The sequence below is a fragment of the Oncorhynchus nerka genome, linkage group LG23 (assembly GCF_034236695.1).
Source record: "Oncorhynchus nerka isolate Pitt River linkage group LG23, Oner_Uvic_2.0, whole genome shotgun sequence".
Classification (NCBI taxonomy): Eukaryota; Metazoa; Chordata; class Actinopteri; order Salmoniformes; family Salmonidae; genus Oncorhynchus; species Oncorhynchus nerka.
Window position 1 is genome coordinate 20,646,819 of NC_088418.1, and position 15,097 is coordinate 20,661,915.

General features: G+C 44.3%; 1 protein-coding gene across 22 annotated transcripts in view; it reads left to right on the forward strand.

Annotated features, from left to right (window-relative positions):
* The window catches only part of LOC115106433 (transcription factor 7-like 2), a 137,832-nt gene that overhangs the window by 33,911 nt on the left and 88,824 nt on the right, over nt 1-15,097 (forward strand). For all 22 annotated transcript variants that reach the window (XM_029629172.2, XM_065007931.1, XM_029629180.2 and 19 more), the window contains exon 4: nt 9,976-10,077. In XM_029629172.2, the coding sequence (XP_029485032.1) occupies nt 9,976-10,077 (102 nt within the window). The remainder of the gene's footprint in view (nt 1-9,975; nt 10,078-15,097) is intronic.

Sequence of the window (15,097 nt, forward strand, 5' to 3'; positions counted from 1 at the left end):
TCAGTAATATGTGTGTGTGTGTGTGTGTGTGTGTGTGTGTGTGTGTGTGTGTGTGTGTGTGTGTGTGTTCTGGTGCGGTGAACATGCCTGTCACTTTGTGTTGAGTGTATGCATATGTTGCTCCTTGTAGCCTACATGTCAAAATCTGTGTGTGTGTGTCTGTGCTGCTCTTGTGTCTGGCTGGCGGTGGCTGTGTCATGGCTGTACTATGAGGCAGCAGAGCCCATGGCCACAGATGGGCTGGAGATCTGCCTGGGGTCTCCAGAGCAAGTGGACCGGAGCTGCTCGCCTCTCTCTCCCGCCGATCTCCCTCTCACGTTGTTTACAGGGCTGGAATGCCTCTCGACCCCGTTTGGCCTGCGACCGGGATTCACCTCATCCTCTCTCGCTGGTCTGTGGGGAATATTTACAGTGTTCCAAGCCACTTTAGCACATTAGGAAGCCTGTTTGTCTGATTGGGGGAAAGCCTCTGCTCTTAATCCAAAAGTAAATGAACAAGCCGGTCTGTGCCGAGGCTTGGATTGGATGTGATAAACACGTCAGATGGGGTTTTAACAACCAGGTTTTACACCATCGACCGCCTCAACAATTCAGGGCAGCTGACTCAGTTTATCGCTAGTAAAATTGCATAAGAATATTTTATTTGGTCAGTGGTTTGACGCTTAGCTTATTCATGAAATTCATACATTTTGGGAGAGCTACAATGGTAGTAACATTATGCGTTAGACTAGTGTTAATGACGTACAGTATGTATCAAAGTATTTCAGGTTAAAATGTTCTAGTTGTCCTTTCGTAAGTCAAATATTCAGTACTATCACCCAACTGGTGGTGTGGACCTGGAAGGATGTGTGAGCACTCTGTTGTCTCCCACTGTGGCCTCCTCCTGTATAATGGATGGCACTGGGTTAGCCTCAGCTTGTTTGCATTGTGATGTCTGGGTCACATTCAGCAGCTCAAGCCATGCCAAGCTGAACTTCTGCATCAGTCGCTCAAATATGGCAAGCAGACAGTCCAGCAGTTTGACCGTGGTAGTGAAATGTGGGGGCTTGGGGCTATTTTTTAAGACCACTTCTCTATCACTAACTCTCACCCACTTTCTAACCAGTGTGCTTGTCGCTATGGGAAATCTCCTGGCGGAAGAGAGAGAGTTCATCCCTCTGTAAGGATTTAGAGGACTCCCTTGTCTTTCACTTCATCAGAGACAATTGAGTTCTTCAGCTCCCATTGTTGGTCCGGTGAGCCGAGGAGGGGCAAAGGGTTAGGGGGGTAGGAAGGGGAGGGGGACGCCCCCTCCCATGCACAGCGTGTGCTCTGGGTGGCTCTTAGGGGCGGGAGATGCTGGGGGTAAGGGGAGGGAGAAGAGGTAGGGGGGAGAGAGTTATCCTCCGGAGCAATTTGTCACATTGGAATGGCTCTCGAGTTACCAGGGAGGCCCTCCTAGCAGGAGGGGGGGGGAGCAGGGCGTCAGAGAGGGGTCAGGGGTCACTGCCTACTCAAGCCCCGGCGGCGCGTCCGTCAGCAGGCGCTGGGAGGAGGGAGGAACTGAGGGAGAAGGGGAAAGGGGGAGGAGGTGGGGTCAGAAAGCTTGCCACTTGCCGGGGCTCCGTTTTCCTTGGCATGCTTGTAAAACCTGCAGGAGGGATTAGCATGTGAGAACATTTGCAATAGCAGCCTGAAGTGGAGCTGCCTGTCAGGGCATGTGCCCCCTGTTTCTCCGCCTCTCACCGCTCCAGCGCCACACTCTGGGGTGTCACCTTTCACCCCTCCCCCCAAACACATACCACCTTAACGGACGGCCCCTCACTCAAGGCCTCCCTGCGGTTGTGTGGATATTTGTGTGCATCTGGACAATAATACTCAAATTGGACAATCATTTGGTCAGTCTAGTCTATGAGAAGACTTTCCAATAACTGGAATCAGAATTAGGAACGTGACATCCACCAGGTTCTCTGGCACCAGTACACTAATAGAAAAAAGGTGCTCTCTAGAACCAAAAAAAAGGTTATTCGGCTGTCCCCGAAGTGTAGAACACTTTCCACAGAGGGGTCCAAGACCTAAAAAAAATTATAATAATTGTAGACCTCCACAAGTCTGGTTCATCCTTGGGAGCAATTTCCAAATGCCTGAAGGTACCACGTTCATCTGTACAAACAATAGCATGCAAATATAAACAACATGGGACCACGCAGCCGTCATACCGCTCAGGAAGGAGACGTGTTCTGTCTCCTAGAGATGAACGTACTTTGGTGCGAAAAGTACAAATCAATCCCAGAACAACAGCATCAGACCTTGTGAAGATGCTGGAGGAAACAGGTACAAAAGTATCTATATCCACAGTAAAACGAGTCCTGTATCACCATAACCTGAAAGGCTGCTCAGCAAAGAAGAAGCCACTACTCCAAAACCGCCATAAAAAAGCCAGACTACGGTTTGCAACTGTACATCGGGACAAAGATCGTACTTTTTGGAGAAATGTCCTCTGGTCTGATGAAACAAAAATAGAACTGTTTGGCCATAATGACCATCATTATGTTTGGAGGAAAAAGGGGGAGGCTTGCAAGCCGAAGAACACCATCCCAAACGTGAAGCTTGGGGGTGGCAGCATCATGTTGTGGGGGTGCTTTGCTGCAGGAGGGACTGGTGCACTTCACAAAATAGATGGCATCATGTGGGAGGAAAAGTATGTGGATATACTGAAGCAACATCTCAAGACTTCAGTCAGGAAGTTAACCTGTTGCGACGAGCAATCCCGTATCCGGGATCGCAATTATAGCCTCAAGCTCATTACCATAACGCAACGTTAACTATTCATGAAAATCGCAAATGAAATGAAATAAATATATTGGCTCTCAAGCTTAGCCTTTTGTTAACAACACTGTCATCTCAGATTTTCAAAATATGCTTTTCAACCATAGCAAAACAAGCATTTGTGTAAGAGTATTGATAGCTAGCATAGCATTAAGCCTAGCATTCAGCAGGCAACATTTTCACAAAAACAAGAAAAGCATTCAAATAAAATCATTTACCTTTGAAGAACTTCAGATGTTTTCAATGAGGAGACTCTCAGTTAGATAGCAAATGTTCAGTTTTTCCCAAAATATTATTTGTGTAGGAGAAATCGCTCCGTTTTGTTCATCACGTTTGGCTAAGAAAAAAACCCATATCCGGGAGTGTAATTATAGCCTCAAGCTCATTACCATAATGCAACGTTAACTATTCATGAAAATCGCAAATTAAATGAAATAAATATATTGGCTCTCAAGCTTAGCCTTTTGTTAACAACACTGTCATCTCAGATTTTCAAAATATGCTTTTCAACCAAATTAACTCCACAATATCGACAGAAACATGGCAAACGTTGTTTAGAATCAATCCTCAAGGTGTTTTTCACATATCTATTCGATAATAAGTAATTCGTGGCAGTTTTGTTTCTCCTCTGAATCACATGGGAAAATACATGCAGCTGGAGATTATGCACCAATTTCGAGGGAGGACACCAGGCGGACACCTGGTAAATGTAGTCTCTTATGGTCAATCTTCCAATGATATGCCTACAAATACGTCATAATGCTGCAGACACCTTGGGGAAACGACAGAAAGTGTAGGCTCGTTCCTGGCGCATTCACAGCCATATAAGGAGACATTGGAACACAGCGCCTCAAATCTGGCTCACTTCCTGTTTGAAGTTTCATCTTGGTTTCGCCTGTAGCATTAGTTCTGTGGCACTCACAGACAATATCTTTGCAGTTTTGGAAACGTCAGTGTTTTCTTTCCAAAGCTGTCAATTATATGCATAGTCGAGCATATTTTCGTGACAAAATATCTTGTTTAAAATGGGAACGTTTTTTTATCCATAAATTAAAAGAGCGCCCCCTATATCCAAGAAGTTAACGCTTGGTTGCAAATGCGTCTTCCAAATGGACAATGACCACAAGCCTACTTCCGAAGTTGTGGCAAAATGGCTTAAGGACAACAAAGTCAAGGTATTGGAGTGGCCATCACAAAGCCCTGACCTCAATCCTATAGAACATTTGTGGGCAGAACTGAAAAAGTGTGTGCGAGCAAGGAGGCCTACAATCCTGACTCAGTTACACCAGCACTGTCAGGAGGAATGGGCCAAAATTCACCCAACTTATTATGGGAAGCTTGTGGAAGGCCACCCGAAATGTTTGACCCAAGTTAAACAATTTAAAGGCAATGCTAACAAATACTAATTGTGTGTATGTGAACTTCTGACCCACTGGGAATGTGATGAAAGAAATAAAAGCTGAAATAAATCATTCTCTCTACAATTATTGTGACATTTCACATTCTTAAAATAAAGTGGTGATCCTAACTGACCTAAAACAGGGAACTTTTACTAGGATTAAATGTCAGGAATTGTGAAAAACTGAGTTTAAATGTAGTTGGCTAAGGTGTATGTAAACTTCCGACTTCAACTGTATATACACTGAACAAAAATATAAATGCAACATGTAGTGTTGGCCCCATGTTTCATGAGCTGAAATAAAATAATAATCCCTGACATTTTCTATACGCACAAAACGTATTTCTCAAAAATTTGTTGCACAAATTTGTTTATATCCCTGTTAGTGAGCATTTCTCCTTTGCCAAGAAAATCCATCCATCTAACAGGTGTGTCATATCAAGAATCTGATTAAACAGCATGACCATTACACAGGTGCACCTTGTGCTGGGGACAATAAAAGCCGCTCCTGCATTGTCTTGGCTGTTTGCTTAGGGTTGTTCTGTTGGAAGGTGAATCTTCGCGCCAGTCTGAGGTCCTCAGTGCTCTGGAGCATGTTTTCATCAAGGATTTCTCTGTACTTTTCTCCGTTCATCTTTCCCTCGATCCTGACTAGTCTCCTAGTCCCTGCAGCTGAGCTCTGTTAGGGTGACCATCGGGTTCTTGGTCACCTCCCTGACCAAGGCCCTTCTCCCCCGATTGCTCAGTTTGGCCCGGGGGGTGGGGGGTTGGTTTTTGCTCTGACATGCACTGTCAACTGTGGGACCTTATATAGACAGGTGTGTGCCTTTCCAAATCAGTCAATTGAATTTACCACAGGTGGACTCCAATCAAGTTGTAGAAACATCTTAAGGATGATCAATGGAAACAGGATGCACCTGAGCTCAATTTCGAGTCTCATAGCAAAGGGGTTGAATACTTATGTAAGTAAGGTGTTTCTGTTTTTTATTTATAATAAATTAGCAAACATTTAGAAAAACCTGTTTGTCATTATGGGGTATTGTGTGTAGGATGATGAGACATTTTTTAAAGTTAATCCATTTTAGAATAAGGCTGTAACGTAACAAAATGTGGAAAAGGGGAATGTGTCTGAATACTTTCTAAATGCACATTTTTTAAGCGTCCAGGATTTCAATGGCAGAAAAGTCCCTGGGGTTCTACATGGAACCCAAAAGAGTTCTTCTATGGGATAACTGAATAACCCTTTTGGAACCCTATGTGTGTACGGTGCCTTCAGAAAGGATTCACACCCCTTGACTTTTTCAAATGTTGTGTTACAGCCTGATTTTGGAATGGATTCATTTGTGATTTTTGTTTTTGTTTGTTACTGGCCTACACACAATACCCCAGAATGTAAAATTGGATTGAATTAATAATTAAAAGCTGAAATGTCTTGAGTCAATAACTATTCAATCCCTTTGTTATGGCAAAAACGTAAATAAGTTCAGGAGTCACATAAGAAGTTGCATGCGCTCACTCTGTGTGCAATAATAATGTTTACTGTGATTTTTGAATGACTACCTCATGTCTGTATCCCACACATGCAATTGTCTGTGAGGTACCTCAGTCAAGCAGTGAATTTCAAACGCAGAATTTTGAGTAGAATAATGGGCAGATGTTGCACAATCCAGGCGTGCAACGCTCTTAAGAGACTTACCCAGAAAGACTCAAAGCTGCCAAAGGTGCTTTTCTACAAAGCACTGACTTAGTGGTGTGAATACTTATATAAATGAGATGTTTCTGCATTTCATCTTCAATAAATTTGCAAAAATTCTTAGAAACATGTTTTCATCTTTCATTATGGGGTGTTGTGTGTAGATGGGTATAGATATAGATATATTTCATCTGTTTTGAATTCAGACTGTAACATAATGTAGAATGGTATGAATACTCGATGAAGGCACTGTATATGCTGTCCTGAGTTACCTCACAGTTGTACCATCACTCTCAAGGGCCCCCGTCTCCCCGTCCCTTCATGGCAATTAATACCCAATGTGGGGCGTAGTCTGTAAAAACCACAAGACCACAATCACTGGAGCTTTACAAGTCGTCTTTTCCACTAGGGCTGGGAATTGCCAGGGACCTCACAATATGATATTACCACGATTCTCATGATTCTATATGTATTGCGATTTTTATACTGCGATTTTACTGTGATTCGATGTTCCAAAACATATCTCTCACCATATGTCTGCTGCAGAAGAACAAGAGAGAGTCATGATAAAACGAGTTTTGATCAATCATGGAAATAATAGTGCTGAAAACAAATTGGCTTCCTATTTAACAAAGAAGATGATGAACAACCTTTGAAGGAATAATAGTTTCGGTGCAGGTACAGTCAATTAGCGCAAAGTAATATTGTGATATTGTCAAAACGATACAATATATCGTAAAAAATGAATATCACAATATGTAACAATCAATTTTTTTCCCCGCCCATTTACTACTTTCCACCCCTTGACGCACAGACATACCGTTGCAGTAAAAGCCTTGCGGGGGTCATACATGCACAGACATACCGTTGCAGTAAAAGCCTTGCGGGGGTCATACATGCACAGACATACCGTTGCAGTAAAAGCCTTGCGGGGGTCATACACGCACAGACATACCGTTGCAGTAAAGCCTTGGGGGTCATACACGCACAGACATACCGTTGCAGTAAAAGCCTTGCGGGGGTCATACACGCACAGACATACCGTTGCAGTAAAAGCCTTGCGGGGGTCATACACGCACAGACATACCGTTGCAGTAAAAGCCTTGCGGGGGTCATACATTCACAGACATACCGTTGCAGTAAAAGCCTTGCGGGGGTCATACACGCACAGACATACCGTTGCAGTAAAAGCCTTGCGGGGGTCATACACGCACAGACATACCGTTGCAGTAAAAGCCTTGCGGGGGTCATACACGCACAGACATACCGTTGCAGTAAAAGCCTTGCGGGGGTCATACACGCACAGACATACCGTTGCAGTAAAAGCCTTGCGGGGGTCATACAAGCACAGACATACCGTTGCAGTAAAAGCCTTGCGGGGGTCATACATGCACAGACATACCGTTGCAGTAAAAGCCTTGCGGGGGTCATACATGCACAGACATACCGTTGCAGTAAAAGCCTTGCGGGGGTCATACATGCACAGACATACCGTTGCAGTAAAAGCCTTGCAGGGGTCATACACGCACAGACATACCGTTGCAGTAAAAGCCTTGCGGGGGTCATACACGCACAGACATACCGTTGCAGTAAAAGCCTTGGGGGGTCATACATGCACAGACATACCGTTGCAGTAAAAGCCTTGCGGGGGTCATACATGAGTCGTTGTGGAGCCAGCCTGAGTTTTTGTTGCAGGGGGCTGAGGCAGAGGACGGGAGTCAATAACTCCCTCCAGCACAAACCACAGCACAGCACCCTGCAGTGAACCCTCTGCTAATTACCACTGATTTATCCACGGTCTCAGGAAGGGTTGTGGCACACACACACACACACACACACACTTTCTGACGTAGTAACAAACACAGCAACACACAAGTGTACAGATTTCTTCTAGCACAGGCCCTTACGTAGAGGACAGAGAGTAGCTCTGATTAGGTAGTTGAATAGGCTACAGGAAAGGAGCTGATGGATAGCGGGCAGCAGAAGGCCAGAGTGATTGTTTTATTTAGAGGATAAGGATAGGGACACAGACGTATATGGAATGACAACATTCCAATTCTAGCTCCGGCCAAGTTTTTTGGACGGAATCCTAGCACAGCAGTTGATGTTCCCATTGCATCAGAGGCCAAGATACAAGGCCAACTCGACTTGTCAGAAGTTTCCTTTGGGGGGACCTGGTGTGGTATAAGGCGGCATATATTACTATATATATTATTTTTATATCGAGTTTACTTCAAATCCATATTTCATGCGCCAGCCTGTGGTCCCAAGGTTAAGAAATGAGTCTCGCTCTCTCTCTCTCTCTCTCTCTCTCTCTCTCTGTCTCTCTCACTCCCTATCTCTCTCTCTCTCTCTCTCTCTCTCTCTCTCTCTCTCTCCCTCCCTCTCTCTCTCTCTCTCTCTCTCTCTATTCCTTTTGCCTTATTCTCTTGGTGTCAGTTTTCCTATCTGGTTGTGTTGTTCTCCCTGTACATATTTAGTTGTTGATCATGTTATATCAACTGTACAGGGTTTTATAGTTATTTTTTTATGGCATATATTTCCCTTCATATTTTGACTGCCCTCATTCCCATTAGGAGTGTGTCCACAGCCCCGCATGCAAATTCAGGGATCTCCTGTCACCGTTTGACGTATTGGTTTGAATACCTATTTGAATGTACTCTCCGTCAGTGAGCAGTATGGAAAGGTCAATGGTTCTTACCCACCCTACCATGATATTTAGTAGTTCTATTTTTCACACCGTACCATAAGTGCCTGTTTCACCCTGTTGACCCCCTGTAACGTAACTTATGTTGGGGGCCCTCTCTTAGCTCAGGCAGGCAGCTGAGGTGACCTCAGTCTGTGACCCACTCCGTTTTGGTAGACCTTGTCATTTGTAAGGCAAGAGTAGGGTCACCCCCGGAAGGATCACCCCTTCAAAATGTAGTGGGAGCATTAGCTATAGTCAAAGAGCAGGCACAGCAAATAGAGGTCTAGAAGGGAAAGCATTCGGCTGTGGGTAGTGGAATGAGCGGGGAGGGTGATTATATTTCCACTATTGCATTATATGAGTACCCTTTTGAGAGTATCCTTGAATCCTTTGAAGGTAAGACCTCAGTATGACCTGTTGACAAAGAAGACATTGGTCACAATACTTAAGATGCTTCTCCTTTATGAAGTTCTTGCCCCTGTAAAGTTTGTCCCGGAATGGATCAGACTTTGCTCTCCCTGATTCCTTAGCCCATAATCCAGAGCAGCTGCTCTTCCTCCTTCCTTCCGCGTTACAGTCCAGGAAACTAAGTGTGGTTGACTGTGTCACCAAAACGATTGGCATATCATCTGATTGAAAGGGCTCCACCCACTTTATGAGACAATCGATCCATGTATCTATCTACATCGTGTGTGTCTCTCTCACTCTTGCTCACTCTCACTCTCTCGTGTGTGTACGTGTGTGTGTGTGTGTGTGTGTGTGTGTGTGTGTGTGTGTGTGTGTGTCATTCAGTCCTGATAAAGGCCAGGTCAATTATTCACTGGGACAGTCACTAGGTTGAGTCAGACCCATAACAGCGTGCCGTGGCTCCACAGTGCACTGTTTTATGAGGTTGGCCAATAAAAGTCAAGTCACCTGGAATCCCAGAGTGGTCACATTTATGGCATTAAGTCATTCTAAACCCATAATCCACTTACAGTAGCCTTCACAGAAGCAGTGATTTAGCCTACCTCAGATTTGGAACGGTTCTAATTCTTGAACGGATGCCATATAACACAACTGTACCCCCTTCAAACTGCTAGAACAGTGGTTTCAATCTAATGTCGTTTTTTTTTTGGGGGGGGGCACTAATACGACACTGAAAACGCAATGTTAGGATTCCTCTCAATCCATATGAAGAACGTGTACTTGTTCCTGAGGCAAAACCCACCACATGCCTTGGGATTACCATTTTGAATTTAAGTTTAAAAAAAAACTTTACTTCATGTAATCTCTTTTAAAATGTTGATTCCTTTTTGTTAACTTGTAAAATAAATGACGACTTTCTGCATCGTTAACGTGCTCTTCTTTTTTCTTTCCCCACTTTGTTTCTTTCTCACCATCTAGTACCTACAGATGAAATGGCCCCTGCTCGATGTTAACCACGGAAGTCTTCAAAGTAGACAAGCACTTAAAGATGCCCGGTCCCCGTCACCGGCACACATCGTTGTAAGTAGCACCCTGCTTTAGTCCTTTACACTTCTCTACCTCTTTTCCCCTCTTCGACGGAATGACAACCCTTCTACTGTGTCCTGTTGTACACCTCTGTATACCCTCTTTTTCCCAACACAAAACCTGTTGAATGGATGTCAGAGACTAACTGAAATACCTAGAGAGATGGCTGTCTTCCAGGAAATGACAGTCACTCACTAACCAGCCAAGATATTTGAAACCGAGGTAGCTACTCAGCATATTTTTTTTAGAGGGGTGTCTTGCTTATATAAAGCATTTTGGAGGCTATAATAATTATATTGATCGTACTGATTGCGTAAAGCTAGTGGTAAGATCATGGGAAAGGCAAAGCTCACTTGGGATAAGCTGTTGGCTGTAGTGGAGTTGGCAAAGTGGCAGGTGACCATTGCTCTTTGGACGGCCACGCCGCTTCGGACTCAGTGTGTCGACACAAGGCCCCGCCCGGCCCTTACTGTACAGTAGAGTTTGGAGCCGGATAGGGACATGAACCTTATAGGAAACCTATGGCGACAACCCGTAACCTCAGAGAAGGAAGGTTTACTCTGCTGACTTCATGAGCACCTTCATGAGGTGTAGGCGGAGTTATAGCCACGTGGTTAAAGAAGCCACGCTGCTCACATTCCAAAGAGCATGACCGCCGGGCACCCAGGCTGGCTACGTGACTGTTGGACCGTGATAGGGGCATGAAAACTGAATCATTGTAGTCTAATAGACCATGTTGAAAAAAGCCAGTTCTCTGTTACACTGTTCTGTTTCTCACTTTCCTGGCTATTAGGTCAGGTCAATGTGAAGGTTAAATGGTGAGGAATATCAATCCGATGTGTGGCACGAATGTTAAAGGTGTTAACAAGGTGACTAAGAAGTGCCTTAGGCCAGAATTGGCCTAGTGGGTAGCATTGTTTCTGGAGTTCCATCACCAACATTAATGTTTATACATGGTGTATATGCAATATTATCGGACATATACTTGGTTTAGGCTACGCTATAGACCCATTCATAAAGCTTGTCCGAGTATGACTTCTGATCTAGGATCAGTTTGAACTTTTGGATCATAACAAAGAAGATTACATGGACACGGGGGAACTGATTCGAGATCAGTAGTCCTACTCTGACCTGATTGATTTCGAGTTCACCACATAGCTTGACCCTGCGTTGACCCATGGAGCGAACACGCAGTCGACTTTTGTTTAGCGCCTGAGTTTTTACGCAAAGACTTGAAGGTTTAGTGGCATAAATGATGTCAAGGCTTCACGTACGTCACTGTTGGTATTTGATAAGTATAGACCGTTTTTTATGAGCCACAATAAAAATACTATCAGAAATGGTTTCCAGTTCAACGGGAATAGAAAGTTGGCACGCCAGCCCTCTTGGCCTTTTGCCTAGTTTCGTTAAGTACATACAGCTTAAAATAGGCTGTTTATTTGAAACAGAAACCCTGTCAAAAGTTATGCTAAGACAAAGAGATGGCGATGACAGTACTCTAACAAACACAACAACCAAACTCAGTAGGACTTATCCTCCAAGAGACGCCGGTGTTATTTTTATACCGTAAAGTTCAGGGGGCCCTACTCGGACGGTTATTTTAAGAGACATTACGTCTCCTCTGAAATCATTAAGCTGGTGGGAGGCAGTTAAGTTGCAGGTAAAAACGTCTGTTTTTATTCCTCCGTGAGTCATACGGCTGTAAATACTTATCACCTCACGTCTTGCGTTGCTCCTTAGTACCGGGGGCTTGAAGAGGACTTGCCTAAGATGACATCCAACCCACGCTTCCGGTTCAAATGACTCGTGCTCAGAATACATTAGCGTCTCGTTGCGCCAGCAAACGTGTTTATCTCATTGTTTATTCTATTATTTCATTTTGATTGATCGGTACCATCTGTGATTTGTTTGATCAAGAACCGGGGATCAGAGGTGTTGCTGCACCGGCACACACTCGCTGTTAGAGTAAGTGATTCAATTGAATGTGAGATGAAGCTTGTGTTGCTATTTCCCGTCCCACCCTTCCTCTCCATCTATCTCTGACTGAGGGGAGTTGGATTCAATGTTTCCCTGGTTTGCATCATAGCAGTGTTAACAACGTATAGACAGATGGGCATGGTCAGAGATAACAGCACCTTGTGCCTTCGTATCTCAGTCAGCGTGTAAATGTATAGATCGCAACCCCCTAACCAACATGGCCTATATGTTACTTTATGGGACCCCCTTATCAATCAATTGGGCGGTAAACAGTGGTTTCTTTTTGCTTTTAAATGGGAAGAACACCTGGGCACCTTGAGGAATATGCGGTCTGCACTGCAGCGATAAGAGCCTGCCGATAGGCACCGAAGATAAGGAGAAGTTCAAGTGACCCAATCTTAGAAAAAGTCAGAGAGAGACTGTGAAACAGTAAATTAAACAAAAAAGATCAAGTTTGAGACATACAAATGCTAAATTGAGCAGAGAGAGATGGAGAAGGACAAAGACAGATTTTTAATTTTTTCATTTTTTTATTTCACCTTTATTTAACCAGGTAGGCTAGTTGAGAACAAGTTCTCATTTGCAACTGCGACCTGGCCAAGATAAAGCATAGCAGTGTGAACAGACAACACAGAGTTACACATGGAGTAAACAATTAACAAGTCAATAACACAGTAGAAAAAAAGGGGAGTCTATATACATTGTGTGCAAAAGGCATGAGGAGGTAGGCGAATAATTACAATTTTGCAGATTAACACTGGAGTGATAAATGATCAGATGGTCATGTACAGGTAGAGATATTGGTGTGCAAAAGAGCAGAAAAGTAAATAAATAAAAACAGTATGGGGGTGAGGTAGGTAAAAATGGGTGGGCTATTTACCGATAGACTATGTACAGCTGCAGCGATCGGTTAGCTGCTCAGATAGCAGATGTTTGAAGTTGGTGAGGGAGATAAGTCTTCAACTCTTGCGATTTTTGCAATTCGTTCCAGTCACAGGCAGCAGAGAACTGGAACGAAAGGCGGCCAAATGAGGTGTTGGCTTTAGGGATGATCAGTGAGATACACCTGCTGGAGCGCGTGCTACGGGTGGGTGTTGCCATCGTGACCAGTGAACTGAGATAAGGCGGAGCTTTACCTAGCATGGACTTGTAGATGACCTGGAGCCAGTGGGTCTGGCGACGAATATGTAGCGAGGGCCAGCCGACTAGAGCATACAGGTCGCAGTGGTGGGTGGTATAAGGTGCTTTAGTGACAAAACGGATGGCACTGTGATAAACCGCATCCAGTTTGCTGAGTAGAGTGTTGGAAGCAATTTTGTAGATGACATCGCCGAAGTCGAGGATCGGTAGGATTTTTACTAGGGTAAGTTTGGCGGTGTGAGTGAAGGCGGCTTTGTTGCGGAATAGAAAGCCGACTCTAGATTTGATTTTCGATTGGAGATGTTTTATATGAGTCTGGAAGGAGAGTTTACAGTCTAGCCAGACACCTAGGTACTTATAGATGTCCGCATATTCAAGGTCGGAACCATAGACAGATACACAGAATGAAATAAAAATGGATCTTGTGAAGAGTCTCTGGGTAGGTCAGTTTCTGGGGGAGAAGTGGGTGGAGCTCTTGAGGGTCAGCCATGAAGGGAATGGAGGAAGTGACCTCGCAAGGGCTTGTCGCTACGAGGCTGCGTGGTTTTGCAACTCACCGCCACGCTCGCAAAGGGGGCATGCCAGGGCCTTTGAAGTGTCTGACCGCCCTGCGGGGCAGCCTCCAAACCGCTGCCGCTGAACTTATAGACCTCCGGTGAATGTTATTATTTATTGATAAGTCTATTGATGTGATTTTTTTTTATTTTTTACAGAAAGGAACCCAGGGAGAGACATTTTTGTATTGTGCATCTGCCTCACACAGTCAACAGTCCGAGATAATATTGTGGAAAATAGACCCTCTGTCCGTAGTCACACAGTTTAAGTTCCTAATGTTATCTTCATGTGACACATCGTGTACACACAGTCTCAAAACTCAATGAGTTGACAGTCACCTTAATTATTGGTGCACCACAGATAACCCATTGGCTGATGTTTTATGCTACTTGTTCTGGTAGCTTAGAGGCGGGGTTTGTTTTTAGACAGATTTATGATTTATTACGGGACTTGTTGTGTGTTCAAGTTAAGAAAAGTAATTTACATTTCTACTCTGTATTAAGACTAGAAAAGGGTAAGGGAATGTAAGAAAGGTGACTTGTTGGCTTTAAAACATTGAGTCATCTTCTTACTCAGTCATCTGACAAAGTAAATTATAGGCTATGTGATGAATAGCCTTCATTTCGCAACCACTTTAGACTTACTATTATGGTGCAAGTCAAACATTCTTAACAATGTTTCTTAAATTGACATGCTGGGAACTGGGGCAGAAATACGCATATGTTTGAGAGCGAGAGAGTGCACGTGCACACACACACACACACACACACACACACACACACACACACACACACACACACACACACACACACACACACACAGTCCTTTTGTTAGAGTCTTGTTTAGGCCAGACAATGTCTACATTGTTTTCTGGGCTTTCACTGGCAACAGGGGATGGGCTGGAGTGTTAACCATTTCCCAATTGGGCTTCCGTGTGTGTGTGTGTGTGTGTGTGTGTGTGTGTGTGTGTGTGTGTGTGTGTGTGTGTGTGTCTGTGTGTGTGTGTCTGTGTGTGTCTGTGTCTGTGTCTGTGTCTGTGTCTGTGTGTGTGTGTGTGTGTGTGTGTGTGTGTGTGTGTGGTGCGTGCGTGCGTACGCGTGTCAGGAGCAGTGTGGAACATGGAACTTGAGGGAGTAAGAGAAAGGTGTAGTGTCCTGTTGTGTGCCTATTCTGAGTGTATGATAATTAGCTTTGAGGAAGTGATGGAACCTGACCATTACATCTATGTATGGCAAGACCTCCCACCTGAGGCTTTCTAACCAATGAACGCTCGGCTTTCACGTTGCAGGCCCGTTTGTCTCTCCGCATAAAGTGCACTGTAAGAAGACCTACAGAAACGAGT